Source organism: Rhinatrema bivittatum, chromosome 13 (genome assembly GCF_901001135.1).
Source record: "Rhinatrema bivittatum chromosome 13, aRhiBiv1.1, whole genome shotgun sequence".
Lineage (NCBI taxonomy): Eukaryota > Metazoa > Chordata > Amphibia > Gymnophiona > Rhinatrematidae > Rhinatrema > Rhinatrema bivittatum.
In genome coordinates, this window is record NC_042627.1 from 45,945,009 (window position 1) to 45,961,429 (window position 16,421).

Consider the following 16,421-nt stretch of genomic DNA (forward strand, 5'->3'; position numbering starts at 1 on the left):
TGTAAGAGGGTTTTTAAAAAAGAAAAAGATTCATGTAGATATATCTTAAATGACTATTCTTAAAATGTTGAATTAAAGACTTGTTTATTTTCAGTGACCTCTAGACCACAGACCAGCTGTTCTTGGAACAGTCAAATATTTCAACATGCCGCTTGGTGCTATGAAATAAGTATGTTTCCCTTCTAGCAGCATAAATGCATTACTAAAATCAACTTGCAATCAATTTTTGTTTCAAGCAAATAATTCTGGTTGCTGTGTTAATCCATTTGGATATACTGAAGTAAGGGTCAAAGGAGCAGTAGGTGACACCTTGTTACTGGATTAACTTAATCCATCTGTGATGAGCTTTGGAGAGTTATCCTGTCTTCATCAGGTCAGTGAAGAAACAGTGCAGTCACGCTAGTTTTAAAAAGCAGAAACCTAGCTGATTCTGTATTATTTAAAGCCAGTATAATTGCGCTGTTTCTTCACTGACCTGATGGAGAGGAAAACTCTCGAAAGCTCAACACAGATGGATTAAGTTAGTCCAGTAAAAAGGCATACCTACAACTTGTTTGTTGACCCTTAATTTTCATGGACAATGATCCTAACACAAACGTCCAACATTTATTTATTTATTTAACACTTTTTTATACCAACCTTCATGAATGAGTAATTCATATCAGATCGGTTTACATGGAACTAAGGGGCTAGCTAAATAACCAAATAACAAAAGGAAGAAGGCAAAGTTACAAATAACAAGGAAATCGAACTTGGGAGGCTAGGGTAGCTGGGAAGTAGAGTAAAGCATAACTAGTGGAAGAATATATATATATATTGAGACCAGGTATAGCGTCTAGTCAGTGGAGTGAAGTCTGTTGAGCGGTATGATGAAATATTGCAAATCAAGGGAAGGCTTGGAGGAAAAGCCAGGTCTTGAGCTTTTTTTGGAAAGTTAGAGGACAGGGTTCCAATCTGAGGTCAGACGGTAATTTGTTCCAGATGGTAGGGCCAGCTGCGGAGAATGCTCATTCTTTGGTTGAAGTCAGACGCGTGGCTTTAGTTGGAAGGACTTGTAGGGTACCTTTATATGCTTCTCTGATGGGTCTTGAGGATGTGTAGAGTTTGAAAGGGATCTAAAGGTCTAGTGGTAGATGATTGTGGATGGTTTTGTGGATTGTGGTGAGTGCCTTGTGCAAGATTCTGTATTTTATTGGTAGCCAGTGCAGGTTTCGGAGAATGGGGGTGATGTGCGCTCCCCGGTTGGTGTTGGTTAAGATTCTCGCGGCTGCATTCTGGAGCATCTGTAGCGGTTCTGTGGCGGAGATGGGGAGCCCTAAGAGGAGAGCGCTGCAATAATCGGTTTTGGAAAACAGCGTTGACTGGAGAACTGTTCTAAAGTCTTGGAAATGAAGAAGGGGTTTGAGTCTCTTCAAAACCTGAAGCTTATAGAAACAGTCTTTAGTGGTGTTGTTAATGGATTTCTTCAGATTTAGATGGTTATCAAGGATTACTCCTAGATCTCTTACTTGTGTGATGTGGGAGTTGAGGGATGTCTGATCGGTAAGGGCCGAGTGGTCAGGGGAGATGAGAAGGATTTCTGTCTTGTTCGCATTGAGAACCAGGTTAAGGCTGGTGAGGAGATGGTTAATGGTTTTGAGACATTTTTCCCAGTAGGTGAGAGTTTTTGAGAGGGATTCTGTAATGGGGATCAAGATCTGAAAGTCGTCTGCGTAGAGGTAGTGTATTAAGTTTAGGTTTGTGAGCAACTGACAAAGGGGCAGTAGGTAGATATTGAAAAGGGTGGGTGATAAGGAGGAGCCTTGGGGGACGCCTAGAGTTGATTTGTAATTTGGGGATTCTTTGTTGTTGATTCTGACTTTGAAGCTTCTGTTGTTGAGGAAGGAGCTGAACCATCTGAGGGCGTATCCTGATAATCCGATGTCTGAGAGGCGATTTAGAAGGATAGTGTGGTTCACGGTGTCGAATGCAGCAGAGATGTCTAGGAGGACTAGAAGGAAAGAGAGCCCTTTGTCTAGTCCCATAAGAATGTGGTCTGATAGAGAGATGAGGAAGGTGCTGGATGATTTACGGAAGCCGTATTGGGATGAGTATAGGATTTTGTGTTCCTCCAGGTAGTCTGAGAGTTGTGTGTTAACCACTTTCTCTGTAAGTTTAGCGAGAAAAGGGAGGTTAGAGATGGGTCGGTAATTGGAGAGTTCTTTTATGTCCAAGTTGGGTTTCTTCAAGAGGGGTTTGAGGGATGCAGATTTTAGCTCATCAGGGTAGATTCCTTGGGCAAGTGAGCAGTTTATGATGTTTGCCAGTGATCTAGAGATAATGCCCGGGATGAGGAGCAGAAGTTTGGTAGGGATGTGGTCTGCCGGATGGCTGGATGGTTTCAGCTTTTTGAGAGTGGACTCAATCTCCAGAGGGGTTGTGGGCTCGAAGGAGTCGAGGGTGGCTCCAAGTTGAGATGTGGTGTTGGGGTTTAGGGCGGGGGGGATTGCGCTGGTGGGGAGAAGTGCTAGTGTGTTTGTAATTTTATCCTGAAAGAAGAGTGGTAGCTAATTTGCTTTGGATTGGGCCTGGTCGTCAGGAATGGTAGGGGCAGCGGGTTTAATGAGTTGGGATATATAGGAGAACAAGGCCTTAGCATCATATTGTATATCGTGAATCCTGCTGGATTAAAAGTCTCTTTTTGTTTGTAAAATGGCATTCTTGTAGAGATGGAGGGTGCGTTTATAGTCGGATAGTGTTGTGTTGTTGGAGTTCTTACACCATATGCCTTCCTTTTGTCTGAGGTCTTGCTTCATTCGCTTTAGTTAAGGTGAAAACCAAGGTTGTTTCCTTGGTTTTATTCAACATATGTTTTATTCAACATAGGCTCGGCGCGCGCAGGGGGAACTTGGGGCAGGTTTTCACGGGGTACGCGCGTATCTTATGCCCGTACCCCTTTGAAAATCTGCCCCTAAACGAATAATTTTCAAAGTCATCTACACACCTAAAACAGAGGCTTATAGGTGTAAATGCCTTGCAATAATATTGCCCAGGGTTTCTGCACATAAAATTATGTGTGGAACCCAATTTTGTGCACACTTTTATGTGTATAAAATTAGGCATTCCGGAATGGGGATTTACATGTATACTGTTTTACAATATACGGGCATAAATTAATGAGCACAAGTTAAGTCCTGCAGAGAGCAGCTGTAACTGTGCGGGTGAGTTTCTGCGCGTTATTTCAGAGATAATTTAAGCGCGCAAGTTTGCTTTGAGAATTGGTGTTAACTTATGTGTCTCTTAAGCGGTTTGTCAAAAACTACCCTCAAAAGAGTTTTTTCTTTTTCTTTATTTTTTTACTAAAACAGTAGCCAAATTGACAACCATATCACCAAAGTATTTCAGTAAAAGGTTTAGTACTTGTGATTCTACAGAAGAACCAGTGCTTTTCATTACAATCTTCAACTGCTGATTTCTAAATGATCCTAGAGCAATTAATACTGCATTTACTTTCATATCATAGTAGAGACTTTAACAAAAGAGATAAAGGTCTTAAGACAAGTTTATTCTCTGTATAAAAAAGAAAATATTTTTGCACCCTCAAACATAGAAATAGAGAGAGGCAAATAAAATTAAAATTCTAGCAGCAGTTTTAGCATCAGATATTTAACCCTATAGTCTCGGTCTGTATCAGACATGGATACCAAGAGCTAACAATAGCAGAACTACCAGAACTGTCTGGCAGACTACACAGAGGACCGAGGAGGCTGGATGTGTGGGCAATGGGCTTGCTAGTACTGAGGACTGTTTAGAATGCACAGTTTATGGCTAGTCACGGGAAAGGTGGGAGCTTAGGGGGGAATCTTATGTGCTCCTCTATTGAAGATGGTGTAGTACAAAGGAGTGGGGAAAAAACCAAACCAAACAGTTCTGGATAAGGAGAAATTATGCAGGTGGTCACTCTGCAGGTGATCACTCTGTGGCTGGCAGCTGGGCTGTATCCTTAGCAATGTGGACAAGATAACCGGGCACACTAGATGGGCCAGATGGTCTTTTTCTGCCATCATTTACTATGTCACTAAGTAATTATTCAGGGAGATTTAGAAATTAAGACCTCTAGTCTGAAATTTGGAGGCATGCAAATTATTATGCATAACACTAGGAAAGAGAGGAAAATGGAGCCAGCTTGGTAACTCCCCAGTGTGAATGCAGAGTCGGGTCCCTCTGCTCCCTGAGTTAGCTGGGGAAGTCATGGGAACCGGGAGACTATCCCATGCAGCGACCAGCCTCTCTTTGAACACATCTTTTGTAATGTTACTCCTGGAGTCTACCCCTTAGAACTTTCTTTTCATGGAAAAACATTTGCTTCTTGTGCATTAATACCTCTGAGGTATTTGAATGTCATCATCATATTCCCCCAGCAGAGCTGAATAATCCCTGAGCTATCCTAGCTCGCTCTTTCCTTTACATGAGTTAAATAAAGCCCCCGCCAAGCCCAGCATTCTCCAGATCTTCAGCCACTTACGCAGCTCAGAAATCTTGCCGAATTCAGGGCACAGTCTATTCGAAGCAAGTTTTCATTTTTCTGAAGGTATAAATGCAGGGTTTGCATCAAAAGATGTCACAATTTTCCTAAGGTTTTTTTTTTTGCAATTCAAGAGAAGATATTCGTTTGAACGATTGTACCGGTTCCTTCTACTTAGCTCCTGCCACCGTGAAGGTAAACAAACTGGTGGAGGCAGTTAAAGTTCTGCCTGGATCCTGTGCCTGTTAATTTGCATTACGCTGACACATCAGTATAGTACCAAACACTGAAAAGTGGACCACGGGAAAGCAATCATTTTAAAGAGGCAGAAAGGTCAAAACTTGTATTCAGAAAAAAAATATTATGAAAAATGTAAAAATTCAGGATATATATAAAAAAAAAAAAAAAAAAGAGAGAGACCCAAGAAGAAGCACCAAAGAAGAAATAGTAAGGAGAAGCTTCTAGCACTGCTGATTTAAATCCACCTCTTTTACTTATCTCTGGCCAGATGCATGGAAAGGTTTTCCCCACTTTGTGTCTATGGAACAAGCTTAGTACATCGTGACCTAATTCGGTTAAATCAAATGACTTCTAGTTTGTACTTTTTTCAAATATGTCTGTCAGTGCTTTATTATTATTATTATTATTGGGTGAGTGGGTGCAAATTCTCATATACTAGTAACCTCTGTCCACAAGGTTGCTTCAAGGCACTTACAATCTATGCAAAGACTAAGATGTGAAATTTTAGTTTCCATGATGTGTATGTGTGGGGGTGGGAATAAGGGCGGACGTGGAAAGTTTTTAATATTTTCATTTAATAAAAAAAAAAAACAAAAAAAAACAAACCCCAAACAAGTCATGATGGTAGAATTTTGTAGTTTTAAGATAAGCTTTGGGTTATTTGGGGGGGGGGGGGGGGGAGTGGGAGGCAATGTCAGGTTAGAATAAAAAACTATGAAAATACTAAATATAGTGGTAAAATTCTACCACTTCATGTATTAAGGTAAACTTAATAAGGCCAATATTCAGTAGGCTGTTTAGAGGTTAAATCATTGGCTACAGTTAGCCGGATAGCTTGTACAATACATTCAGTGGGACAAATGTCCTGCTGAAAAAAAACTTGTTTAAAGTTATCTGGCTACATATGGCTGGATAACTTCAACCCTAATCAGACATTGATTGAATATGGCTGTTTAGGCCCTATAGTTATCCGGCCTTCTGTAGCCAGATAACTTGCTGCTTAGCCGGATATCTTCCGAGATGTCAGGGTAAGTAGCGCATCTTAAAAAATAAAATAATAAAATAAGTCACAGTCTGATGCCCAACCCCCCCCCCCCCCAACCCCTTCACCTGTTGAATGTCCGAACAAGCTTTCAAAAACCTTTAAAGTTTCATAAGAAGCGTTACTTAGGTAATATCCTCGGTTATGCTGGAAGCAGCGATCTCGGCAGAGAAGGGGGGCCACTTTTGGAGGTAACGAGTGTGCGAGAGGGTGTCAGCCAGGGGTGGGGGAGGGACATGTAAAGGTATTTTTTTTAGTAGGGGGGGGGAGTGGGGAGAGGCCCAGGCCGGCGGTGATTGCCTGAGGAAAGTTTTCAAGTTTTAAAGGTTTTCGGAAGCTTGTTAGGACAGTTGAGGGGGTAGATATACATGTGGGAGGGGGGGGGGGGGTGCATTGGACTGAGAGGTCCAAGACATTTTTTTTCCCCTAAGATGTGCTTCTTATCTGGGTATCTCTGAAGACGTCCAGGTAATTAGCGAGTTATCCTGGCCATTCGAAACCGGATAACTTTAGATCTGATAACTCAACCCCTGCCTGGAATGCACCCAAAACACCCCCTCATTTTTATCTGTCTAAATTACAGCTGGATAATTAGTTAGCTAGCCATAATTAAGACTGATAAGTGACTGAATATGCCACATTTGCGATTTAGATGGATAACTTTTGAGGTATCTGTATAAATTGTCTTTGAATATGGACCTCAATGTAACAGCTGTCAGTTTCTTGTCAAGTTTAAAAATTATAAAGCTAATCCACAAAGGACAGAGTGACAGATACATTCTGGAGGAGCTGGAAAAGAGATGGCTCTTAATGTTTCATTTCCAGTGCTAGCCTGAGCCTAATAAGCTTAGTAACACAATCTTATAATATACTTATTTAAAATATTTAACATGTCATACCTGAATTGCAAAAAACACTCAGTGTGACCTGCAGATCCACTAAGAGGTTTAATTGCAGCTCAGTAACAGAACAGCCAGGAAAGACATTTATATGCTCCTTTCCACCCCGCCGTTCTGCTTTTTTATAGCAATACAGAGCGCATGGCTTTTTGAAATTTAAAGCAGACAAACTAATACAAAGACAAATCACAAAAAGCTGGCTATTCATAAAAAAAACAGAAGTAGAAAAAAAATGCTCAGCATTTTTAGGGCAAACGATTCCGCCAGAATTCCCAAACCAGTGTCCTAGTGGTTAGAGCAGGGTTCAAATCCCACTTCCTCCACCACGGCTACCTTGTGACCTTGGGCAAGTCCCTTTATCTCCTGTTGTCTCAAGACTGCCAGTTGCTTGGAGCAGGGATTTACTGTGCGTGAATTCTGGTAACGCAGGTGAGTTTGTCTCAAGCGTTATTTGCAAAGGCGAGCCAAAAATCCAAGTTGTTTCTTTTTCAATGTCCACATGTAAAGCTGGGAATTCAACTGCTGGTTATATAACTAAATCTGCCCAGCACTAAAGGATGCACAAAAGCGTTTCCCCCACTTTGCCTCTATGGGAAAAGTGTTTAAAATTCAGGTCCCACCAAAAGCAGTTGTGCTTTCCCTAAACTTCAGCTTTGCTGGCCCATTTTTGCCTCCTACAGACTCTGGTGATTGCTTCAACCCCCCAACTCCAATCACATTCCAGTAGCCATAAGCACCAGTCAATTCGACCCCCCATACGCACTGAGCAGGTCTTTTTATTTACATATTTAAAACAATTTTCCCACTGCACCATCACTCAACAGGGTGAATCAGGCAATTTGAAATTTTTCAGCATAATTAACTGCCTTGTTGAGTTCTCTCCTCCACTTCATGACAGCCCCCTTTCCTCCCCGTAACCCTATCCCTCACCTCACAAAAGCCTTTTGTACTCTCCCTGAAGAATACAACTTTCACAGTCAATGTTGTCCTTTTTAACCCTTGCTCATCTCAAGTCCTACTCTCCCACCCCCTACCCCAGTTTTCACTCTTAACACTTTTGAATGGAACTGTCCACGTACCCAACAGGTGTACAAACAGCTCTCGGGTCTCAGCGGCTGCCCCCAGGATGGTGTTTTCATTGTCCTGTTCATTAGCATACAGCTGACGCCTATGTAAAGACTGCAAATGCAAGCCCTGACTGCAAGGAATGGCACCACCTTGGCCTCCTGCACCAACCAGCACAAATGCTTTCTTTCAATCTGGCCAATGGTCACACGAACATTTCTGAAGTCGAAGTCCAATTAGTTGCTTCCCGCTGAGCAGATTAAAGTGTCAGGGTGAACACCAGGATTAAGAGAGACGCACACTAGGATTACAAGCAGCTCCATAGGTTGAATGTTTTAGGTGATTTCTGTTGTAAGAAATACCCATAGAAACTTATTTGCATGTGCCCAATTCAGTGTAAGGCATATGATTACAACATTAAAAAAAAAAAAAGCAGCCCTAAGTGGAATTTTGAAAAGAGGAAAAACTTTTTTCTTAAAAAAGAAAAAAAAAAAAGAACTGTGACCTTAATAAGAGGTGTGGTTTTATACACTTAGAAACTTTTAACATCAAATCCCCTACAAATAATATATATAGAGAGCTCTGAGCACCAAGGGAGGATGCCTGAAAAGTAAGCATGCCAGCAGACCCCAGGCAGGCAGAGCATCCCACAACAGCTGACAGAGCTGCTGTTCTCAACAGTGACTGCCTCTTCTCGCAAAATATATCCAAATAGCTTCTGAATGTCTTCTCCAATCCTTCGTGATTAGAAAACCACATTTTATCTTTTAAAAGAAGAGAAAAGCTACCACGCCAGCCAAGTCCAAGGAAAAAAAAAAGCCAAGGAAAGCAGAGGCTATCAGTTTATTGTTTACTGGGCATAAAATCAATGCAGAGAAGTGCAATTTCACCAAATCTGGTTGCACTCGTATAATTATCTGATTTTCAGATCCTTGCATGTGACCCTTTTTGGAGGGTAGGGGGAGGGAGAAGAGGAGTTATAAACAGGCAGACAATTCAGCCTTAAAGGTGTACAGGAAAAACCTGTAACTCCTTATTCAAGAAAGATTTTTTTCCCCCCAAAGTCCTTTTTGAATAAGGTTCAGATTCCTGTATTTCAGATTAAGTGGCACATGGTGTTTTATAAAACAGATAGATCTGGTCTTAGAGGGAGAGAGCAGGAAATGGATTCTGCTTGATTTTTAAAAGCTGGCTGAAAAATCAAACAAATGCTAGGATAAAAAGCATGTCGGTCTACACTAATGATATAAAAAGGAGTCAAAACTATCATCTCGGAGAAATGCAATTGTTTAACCTCAGACGTCCTATATGTATATCTAAAAATAAGAGAGCTAAATTCTTACCCATGCTGTCTCCTTGCACTGAAACTGATTTTCTCTTTATGTACAAAAGCCTATGATAGATGTTACACTAAATGCTACCAGAACCTTATAAGGCAGGAACTGAAAATGCCAGAGAAAATTTATTCCACAGTCTATGTTAATAAAAAAAGGGATGCAGTTTAAAAATAAAATATACCAAACCATTTTTATATTCATCTTATTATTGTGCTCCTGATATTAAGACAAAAAGAAAGCAGCAGGCCAGAGTTTTATCATTCATGCACCATCTTGGTGCTATCTAGTTTTCAACCCAAGTCATCTTTGGCAGGTGACAATGCAAATGCAGGTCACTATTTATTTCACCCTGATAATTTAGGAGGATGTGGCGTTAAAAGTTTCTAAAGGGTTTGTGTTTTGCTGGGTTTTTTTTTTTTTTTTCCTGATAGTTTTGTTCCCACATTAACAGTCACAACGTCTGCTTATTCTTAGATGCTTTTATTTCACAAATTAAAAAAAGAAAACCATGCTGGCATTCGTCCACAGGGGCAATCTGCTGAGTACCATCATTTTTGTAAAACTGCTGCCTTACCACACAGATCCCACAGAAAACCCTGTGAAATGGGCTCCCGCCTGCCATGCAGACCCGAGCAGAGCGGCGGCACACGCAGGAAACACGTATCCTTCAATGTTTACTGCACAGGTTCTGGGATGAATGGGAAAGGAGGTTTTTACGTGTGGACAGAAAAATCTGGAAGCAATTCAGTTTTACAAAATGCAACTACACAGCATTTGGAGGGACCTAATTGTTTTCTTCTTAGGTGAAATTTCATCTTGATCACCAATTGGGGGATCAGTTACATTAAAGAATGCCGCACAGCACGTGACTAGTGCTTAAAGGAATGTATCGACACATACAAACATGCAAACTTGAACGCCCCCACCCAGGAGCATGCTATGCGATAAAAAGGCATTTTTTCCACTTAGCTCAGATAACAGAATTAGTCTCAGTTGATTTCTTTTTCTGTATTACTTTGAATACTTTAAAAAAAAAAAAAAGTTATAATCTTACCTTTATCTGAATGGTTCCCATGTTTCAGAAAACATGGATTGAATTATTTTACTCTGCTTGGGGATTAATCTAGAGATTGTTTCCTCTCTGCTGTTATTTTCACGACAGCTGTGCTCAAAACCCTTTCCATTTGAGAAGAGAAAGTTAAAGTTTGGACCGGCACATGCTAAGCCCTGCACCGCAGCCGCTTTGTGCCAGCAATCTGCTATTGAAACTAAACCCCAAATTTACAACAAACAGCTTTTTCCAGACCAGAATGCTTGAAATTCAGTCCCTCTCCACTGCTTTTCCCATTCAAATTGCTCCACGCACTGCTTCCAGGAGAAAAAATGTCCTGCCAATTATTACACATCTGGAAAAAATGCATGGATATACTAAGCCGTACTCTGCAGAAAATCTCGGTTCTCTCCCCGAGGTCACTGCAAGATTTCACAGGCCAGTAAGGAGGCCAAAGCCTTCACTTTTTTCTTCCATAACCCCCCCAAAAAGATAAAACCTTATCTTTAAGTGGAAACCAAGAGCAGGTGCAGTTATCTGTCATGTCCCTCCTTATGTTCACAGCACTTTAGAAGAACACGCTTGAAAATATTAACACAAAGGAAAATAGTACGGCAGGGACCAAGATGCCAATATTCTGCCTCCCTAAACATTCTTGGTTGAAGACTTGGACTCTCGGACGTGAACTTGTTGCCTAGATGTCAGCGCACTTCACTTCTCTCTCCTAGGCCAGTATGTCCTCTGTGTGGCCTTTGAAATTCATACACATCTCATGTTTACAGGCTGTAAACAGGATGAAAACTTTTGCTATAGTGTAAAACCTAATTGCTCTTCACAAAACAAAATGTAGCAGTAACTTCAAGAGGTTTTCAGAAAAGCCTAATGGATACTACCATGGAAGATGAGCGTCCAGTTGTGACAAGGCTAGATGATCCATAATTTGATGTTAAGCTTGCAATCGGCCCGTTATGGGATGGCCCCAGTAAACTATGCAGATCGGTATGGGCAGCAGGCATGCCTGTTGAAGGCCCCACAGCATGATTCCGCAGCACATGGATGGCATCATCAAGTCTGTCCAAGCGATCCTCCATTCGTGATTGCTGTATTGAAAGGAAATGCAATCATCATTTCTTTTGCAGGTGTCTTAGGGTTAGTTCATTGTACAGTATAGCGTTTGGTGCTTTGGGGAGATATGAAAAAGAAAATATCCAATGACATGCAGAATCTAAATGACTTGAAAGCAGCTACCAGGACTATTCACTAAATAGGAAAGAAGAGATATGAAATCTCAGAAACAAATACTGCATAAATTGAGTTATTATGAGATGAATGTTGTTTAGCTTCCACAAAGTTTTAGGCCATGGATTATTATCAGTAAAGCAACATTTTCACTGAGAACTGAAATTGTTGAAAATTCAAAGCAATTAATGAGTAGAACAGAGCCATATTTACCAACATTAGGAATAAGATGATATTCTGTAATTTTTCTATCAAAACCCAAACCACGTGCATGTCGAGTGTTTTTAACAAAGTCACCAAAAATCAACCCACTAATCAGAATCACACATGGATTTGGCGAGATCTCAAACTTTACACTTCAGCAGCATGCACTGCTGCAGGGAAACACTGGTTGTCATGATCTCTCCAATTTGTTATATATATTTTTTTAAATACTGCAGATACAATCCTAGTCTTATTCCAAATGATGCACTTTTAGCGCTTAAATAAAGTCATAGCAGTCATTCAAAACAGTGTAGACAAAAACAGTGTAGCGCTAAAAAAAATTCACTTGGCACAAGACTAGGATTCTATCACAAATATTTAAAAATATATTAAAACATTTGGAGAGACCAAGATGACAATGTTTCCCCACAGCAATGCATGCTGTTGAGGTGTAAAGTTTGAGATCTCTCCAAATCAATGTGTGATCCTGATTAGTGGGTTGATTTTTAGTGGATCTGTTAAATATTGTAATTTTCTATATAAGCACTACTACACCCCTGAGAGACTATGTTTGATGAGGAAAGCATCAACCAATATGTGTGAAAGGGATATGGAACGTCTGTGGGGAAACTTTGATCAGGTGATCCAGGAATGTAAATGGATTAATGAACTCTGGTCCCTCTGGGGTGAGTTAATGTGTTAGCAGTGCTAGTTAGCACTTTGCTATTATCTAAGGGATAATAGCAATAGTCCTGCATAACAAAACCCATATGAGGAAAGCACAAAAAAATGAAGACACATTGCAGTGGCACTTGTGAAAAGGTGCACTTCACAAATGGGAATCTAATAGTGCACACAAAGGGAAAGATTGGTCAGAGGAGACAGACAATGGTATCTTTGGACATAAAAGGTCTGAAGATAAACCAAGTTATTCAACAGAATGTAATTGCTGTTTATGGAGTGCAGCAATGAACAAGGCTGTGAGCTCCCTCCCTTTGATGTCATTGCATGCAATTATTATAGTGGCTCAGGAAACTATTTAGGGACCTTTGCTTTCAGTTTTTATTTTATTTTGCCTGGGAATTTTAATGCTACAACAATAAAAAAAAAAAAAAAGTCAGTGGAAAAATGAATTTGTTATAACACACAGGAGAAAAATCAGTGTCATTTCTCCACCAATTCTTTTTTTGTTCAGACACTGAAATTCCCCAGTAAAATATAATAAAAACTGAAAACGAAAGTCCCTATGGATGGTGTACGGTAGTTGCCATGTTACTTCACTTGCAGGACGATGCTGTAAAGATCATGGGAGAACAGGCGCTCCGTGTTGAGCGCCTGCACTCTCGACGGATGCCCAGCCACATCTCTTGGGCACGCGATCCTATATTTAAATGAGGGGGGATCGCACTAAAAGGAGGTGCTAGGGACGATTACGTGCCCCTAACGCCTCCTTGGCCCAGGAGAGGTGGCTCTGTCCGTGAGTACAGGAAACCAACGTTCAATTTTACAAGCGTCAGTTTTCTGAACCTGACGACAGCGATTGGTTAGGAAAATGGACACTGGTAAAATTGAGCATCCATTCTCCTAACTGGACTGGCTGGCACTTTTTTCTTTTTTTTGTACATTTTTGGTTCCTCTGAATTAATATCGCTAGGATATTAAGTCGGAGGGTGTACAAAAAAAGCAGTATTTTCTGCTTTTCTGTACATGTTTCCAGGTTGCTCATAAATTAACGCCACACATTTTACTTTCAGTATACCAGGTGACTAATAGCCTCATCAACGTGCATTTGCATGTGATGAGCACTATTAGTTTTCAAGGGATTTGGTTGCGCATTTCCGAGGCGCTAAACCCCTTACTGTATAAGAGGTTATAGATGCCCATTGAAAACACTCGGCAAACCCCTGTTAAATCGTGCGCACGGCCGAGCGCACTTTACAGAATCGACCTGTTGGATGGGGAGAAATAAAGATTGCAGCACCTACAGCTTTGTTTTAGATTTTTGTTTCTATGATGGGTGATAAAACTGGCCAAATGATTTACATGCCCATAGCAATCTGTTTTTGCTTATTTTATTAAGAGTGATTTGTCTACATGTGCTGCACATAATGTCAAGACATTGCAGGTCAATGTGACAGGACGTGATAGACAATGAAATTCTCTTTGTTTAATGGCAATTTTTACAAAGAAATCAAACCAGCTGTAACCTCCAGTTCATGGCAAAGTTTAAAACTGCCACAAGAAGGATGGTAACCCTTCTGGGGCTATTTTTTTTCACCCATAAACAAAACAAGCAAAGCATACATAAAGATAACCCTGCAGTCAAAACTGAATTAGCAGAGCCAAGAAAAGGGAGCAAATGGTTGCCAGTCTTCTGTATCCCCATCTTCCTCTGCGCTAGTCATCGTGTGCTCGACGGGCACCTGAGCTATTTAAAAATGGCACCCAATAGCTCGGCAGGCAAAACTAGACTGCAATGCAATTTAATATATTTCCTACGTTTAAGACCTTGTTTACTAATGCTTTTTTTCTCCATTTTGTGTCTATGGGTAAAAAAAAACGTTAGTAAATCAGGCCTTTATTTTCCATGGTGAACATTTAGGGGCGGATTTTAAGAGCCCTGCTCACCTAAATCCGCCCAAATCCGGACGGATTTAGGCGAGCAGGGCCCTGCGTGCCGGTGAGCCTATTTTACATAGGCCTACCGGTGCGCGCAGAGCCCCGGGACTCGCGTAAGTCCCAGGGTTTTCTGAGGGGGGCGTGTCGGGGGCGGGCCCGAACCGCGCGGCGTTTTCGGGGCGTGTCGGGAGCGTTCCGGGGGCGTGGCTATGGCCTGGGGCGGTCCGGGGGCATGGCCACGCCCTCCGGACCCGCCCCCAGGTCGCGTCCCGGCGCGCTAGCGGCCCGCTGGCGCGCGGGGATTTACGTCTCCCTCCGGGAGGCGTAAATCCCCCGATAAAGGTAAGGGGGGGGTTTAGACAGGGCCGGGCAGGTGGGTTAGGTAGGGGAAGGGAGGGGAAGGTGAGGGGAGGGCAAAAGAAAGTTCCCTCCGAGGCCGCTCCGATTTCGGAGCGGCCTCGGAGGGAACGGGGGTAGGCTGTGCGGCTCCGCGCGCCGGCTATACGGAATTGATAGCCTTACGCGCGCCGATCCAGGATTTTAGCAGCTACGCGCGTATCTACTAAAATCCCGCGTACTTTTGCTGGCGCCTGATGCGCCAGCAAAAGTACGCCAAATCGCGCGGTTTGAAAATCTACCCCTTAGTTTATAAGTTCTTATGAACCGCCTTCCTGATCCACATGGGCTGTTTCTCTGTACCAAAGAGTGCCTGCCTCCTTGTGGCCAACTCAAGCTTTTCATGACTAGGAGTTACCTTAATTTCCTAAGCAGAAATCATATTGCTGGGTACTGTCAAGCCTGCAGTGTGCTTTAAACTAGCAAAACAAAAAAAGACTAAACTGTGATCTGTAAAAAGGCAAAATGAAGATGGTGAAAAGATTTAGAACAAAACAGGGTTTAAATGAAAGATTTTTGAAGTTAACTAACATACACAAAAAAGGCACCATCTAAAGAAAATACTACCTCACAGACATCCTTTAAGAAGGACATCGCATCTTGCAAATGCTCGTGAAGTTGCTGCTCAACTCGATTTTTCTGGCAAAGTCAAGACAGAACAGGAAGCAAAGCATAGGTTAAGATTAATTCATAAAAGAGATGAGGAAACAGCTGATGAGCATGTCAGCTTCAAATGTTAGTTGAGTTAATGCAACAGAGGGTTGATTAAGATATGAAAAGGCTAAATGCCAAACACCAGAACTAGCTAACGTTAGCATTATAAGATGCAGGCATTGCTTAATTTTAATTGCACCTTGTGACAAAAAAGCAAATATCTTCAATTTCTCTTAGTTACAGGGATAAAATGATATTCTTGGTAACATTAATAGATAACCAATAACTTGCTCAGCATTCTAGCAATTCTCTCTTTTCTATCAATAAGTCCATCACTGCAAAAGAAGTGCCCCCTTACTCTTCCTTAACAGCTCTTGCTCTCCTGCACAGGCACATAGAAGAGTGAAGCTTTTCAATTGTGTATACTCATAAAATCCATTGCAAACAGCTTCTCCAATTTCTGAAGTTTGGAACTCTTCACAAATGCACACATACCATTTTCCTTTCGCTTGCTCATTTGAACTGTAGAAAATCAATCAAAGGTTATGGAAGGGTTTACGTCACTCCTCCCGCTCTCAAGGAAAGTGCAGTGGAGATAAGAATTAGCCATGGATTTATGGAAGGATACTGGAATCTCATAACAATATTTCAGCACCAGCTGTCTTTAGAAGCAGAAGTCTAATATCCAAAGACAGATGGTGAGAAACACACCCTATGTTTTAATCTTATACAATCAAGCTGCACCATTGGTTAGCAAATAATGCATTTGTGATGCTATCCTACTATATTTTTCTTGAATGTTTTATAGGGTTGGTTCAGAAATGAGCCAACTTTATATTGCTAGCAAAATAAAAATACCTTTAAAAAACAAATGCCTTCTTACCAGCGAATGGAGTGAATTTTCATAGCTTGGAGACGAGGGGGTTTGTCCTCCTGGTCTTGACCACTGGCTAGCACCTGCGCAAAAGGTTAACACAAATATTAGCACTGATAAGCAAAGACATGATTTAGATATATGAACTATGACTTTTAATCCTAAGCAATGCATAAAGCAACATGAAAAACAGAGTAACAATGAAGTACCAAAAGAATCAATAACCTCATTTTCATTAACAAAAAAAGAAATTGTTTAGCATGAAGTAATTTTTTCCCCTAAAAGTATTATTCTCTT

General features: G+C 41.3%; 1 protein-coding gene across 11 annotated transcripts in view; it reads right to left on the bottom strand.

Moving 5' to 3' along the window:
• Nucleotides 1-16,421, bottom strand: part of TCF12 (transcription factor 12) — a 630,756-nt gene that overhangs the window by 20,255 nt on the left and 594,080 nt on the right. For 8 of the 11 annotated variants that reach the window (XM_029575977.1, XM_029575980.1, XM_029575975.1 and 5 more), the window contains 3 exons: nucleotides 16,134-16,207; nucleotides 15,164-15,235; nucleotides 11,032-11,238 (listed from right to left, as the gene is read on the bottom strand). In XM_029575977.1, coding sequence (XP_029431837.1) covers nucleotides 11,032-11,238; nucleotides 15,164-15,235; nucleotides 16,134-16,207 — 353 coding nt within the window. The remainder of the gene's footprint in view (nucleotides 1-11,031; nucleotides 11,239-15,163; nucleotides 15,236-16,133; nucleotides 16,208-16,421) is intronic. The other 3 variants (XM_029575981.1, XM_029575979.1, XM_029575986.1) reach the window with 1 other exon arrangement.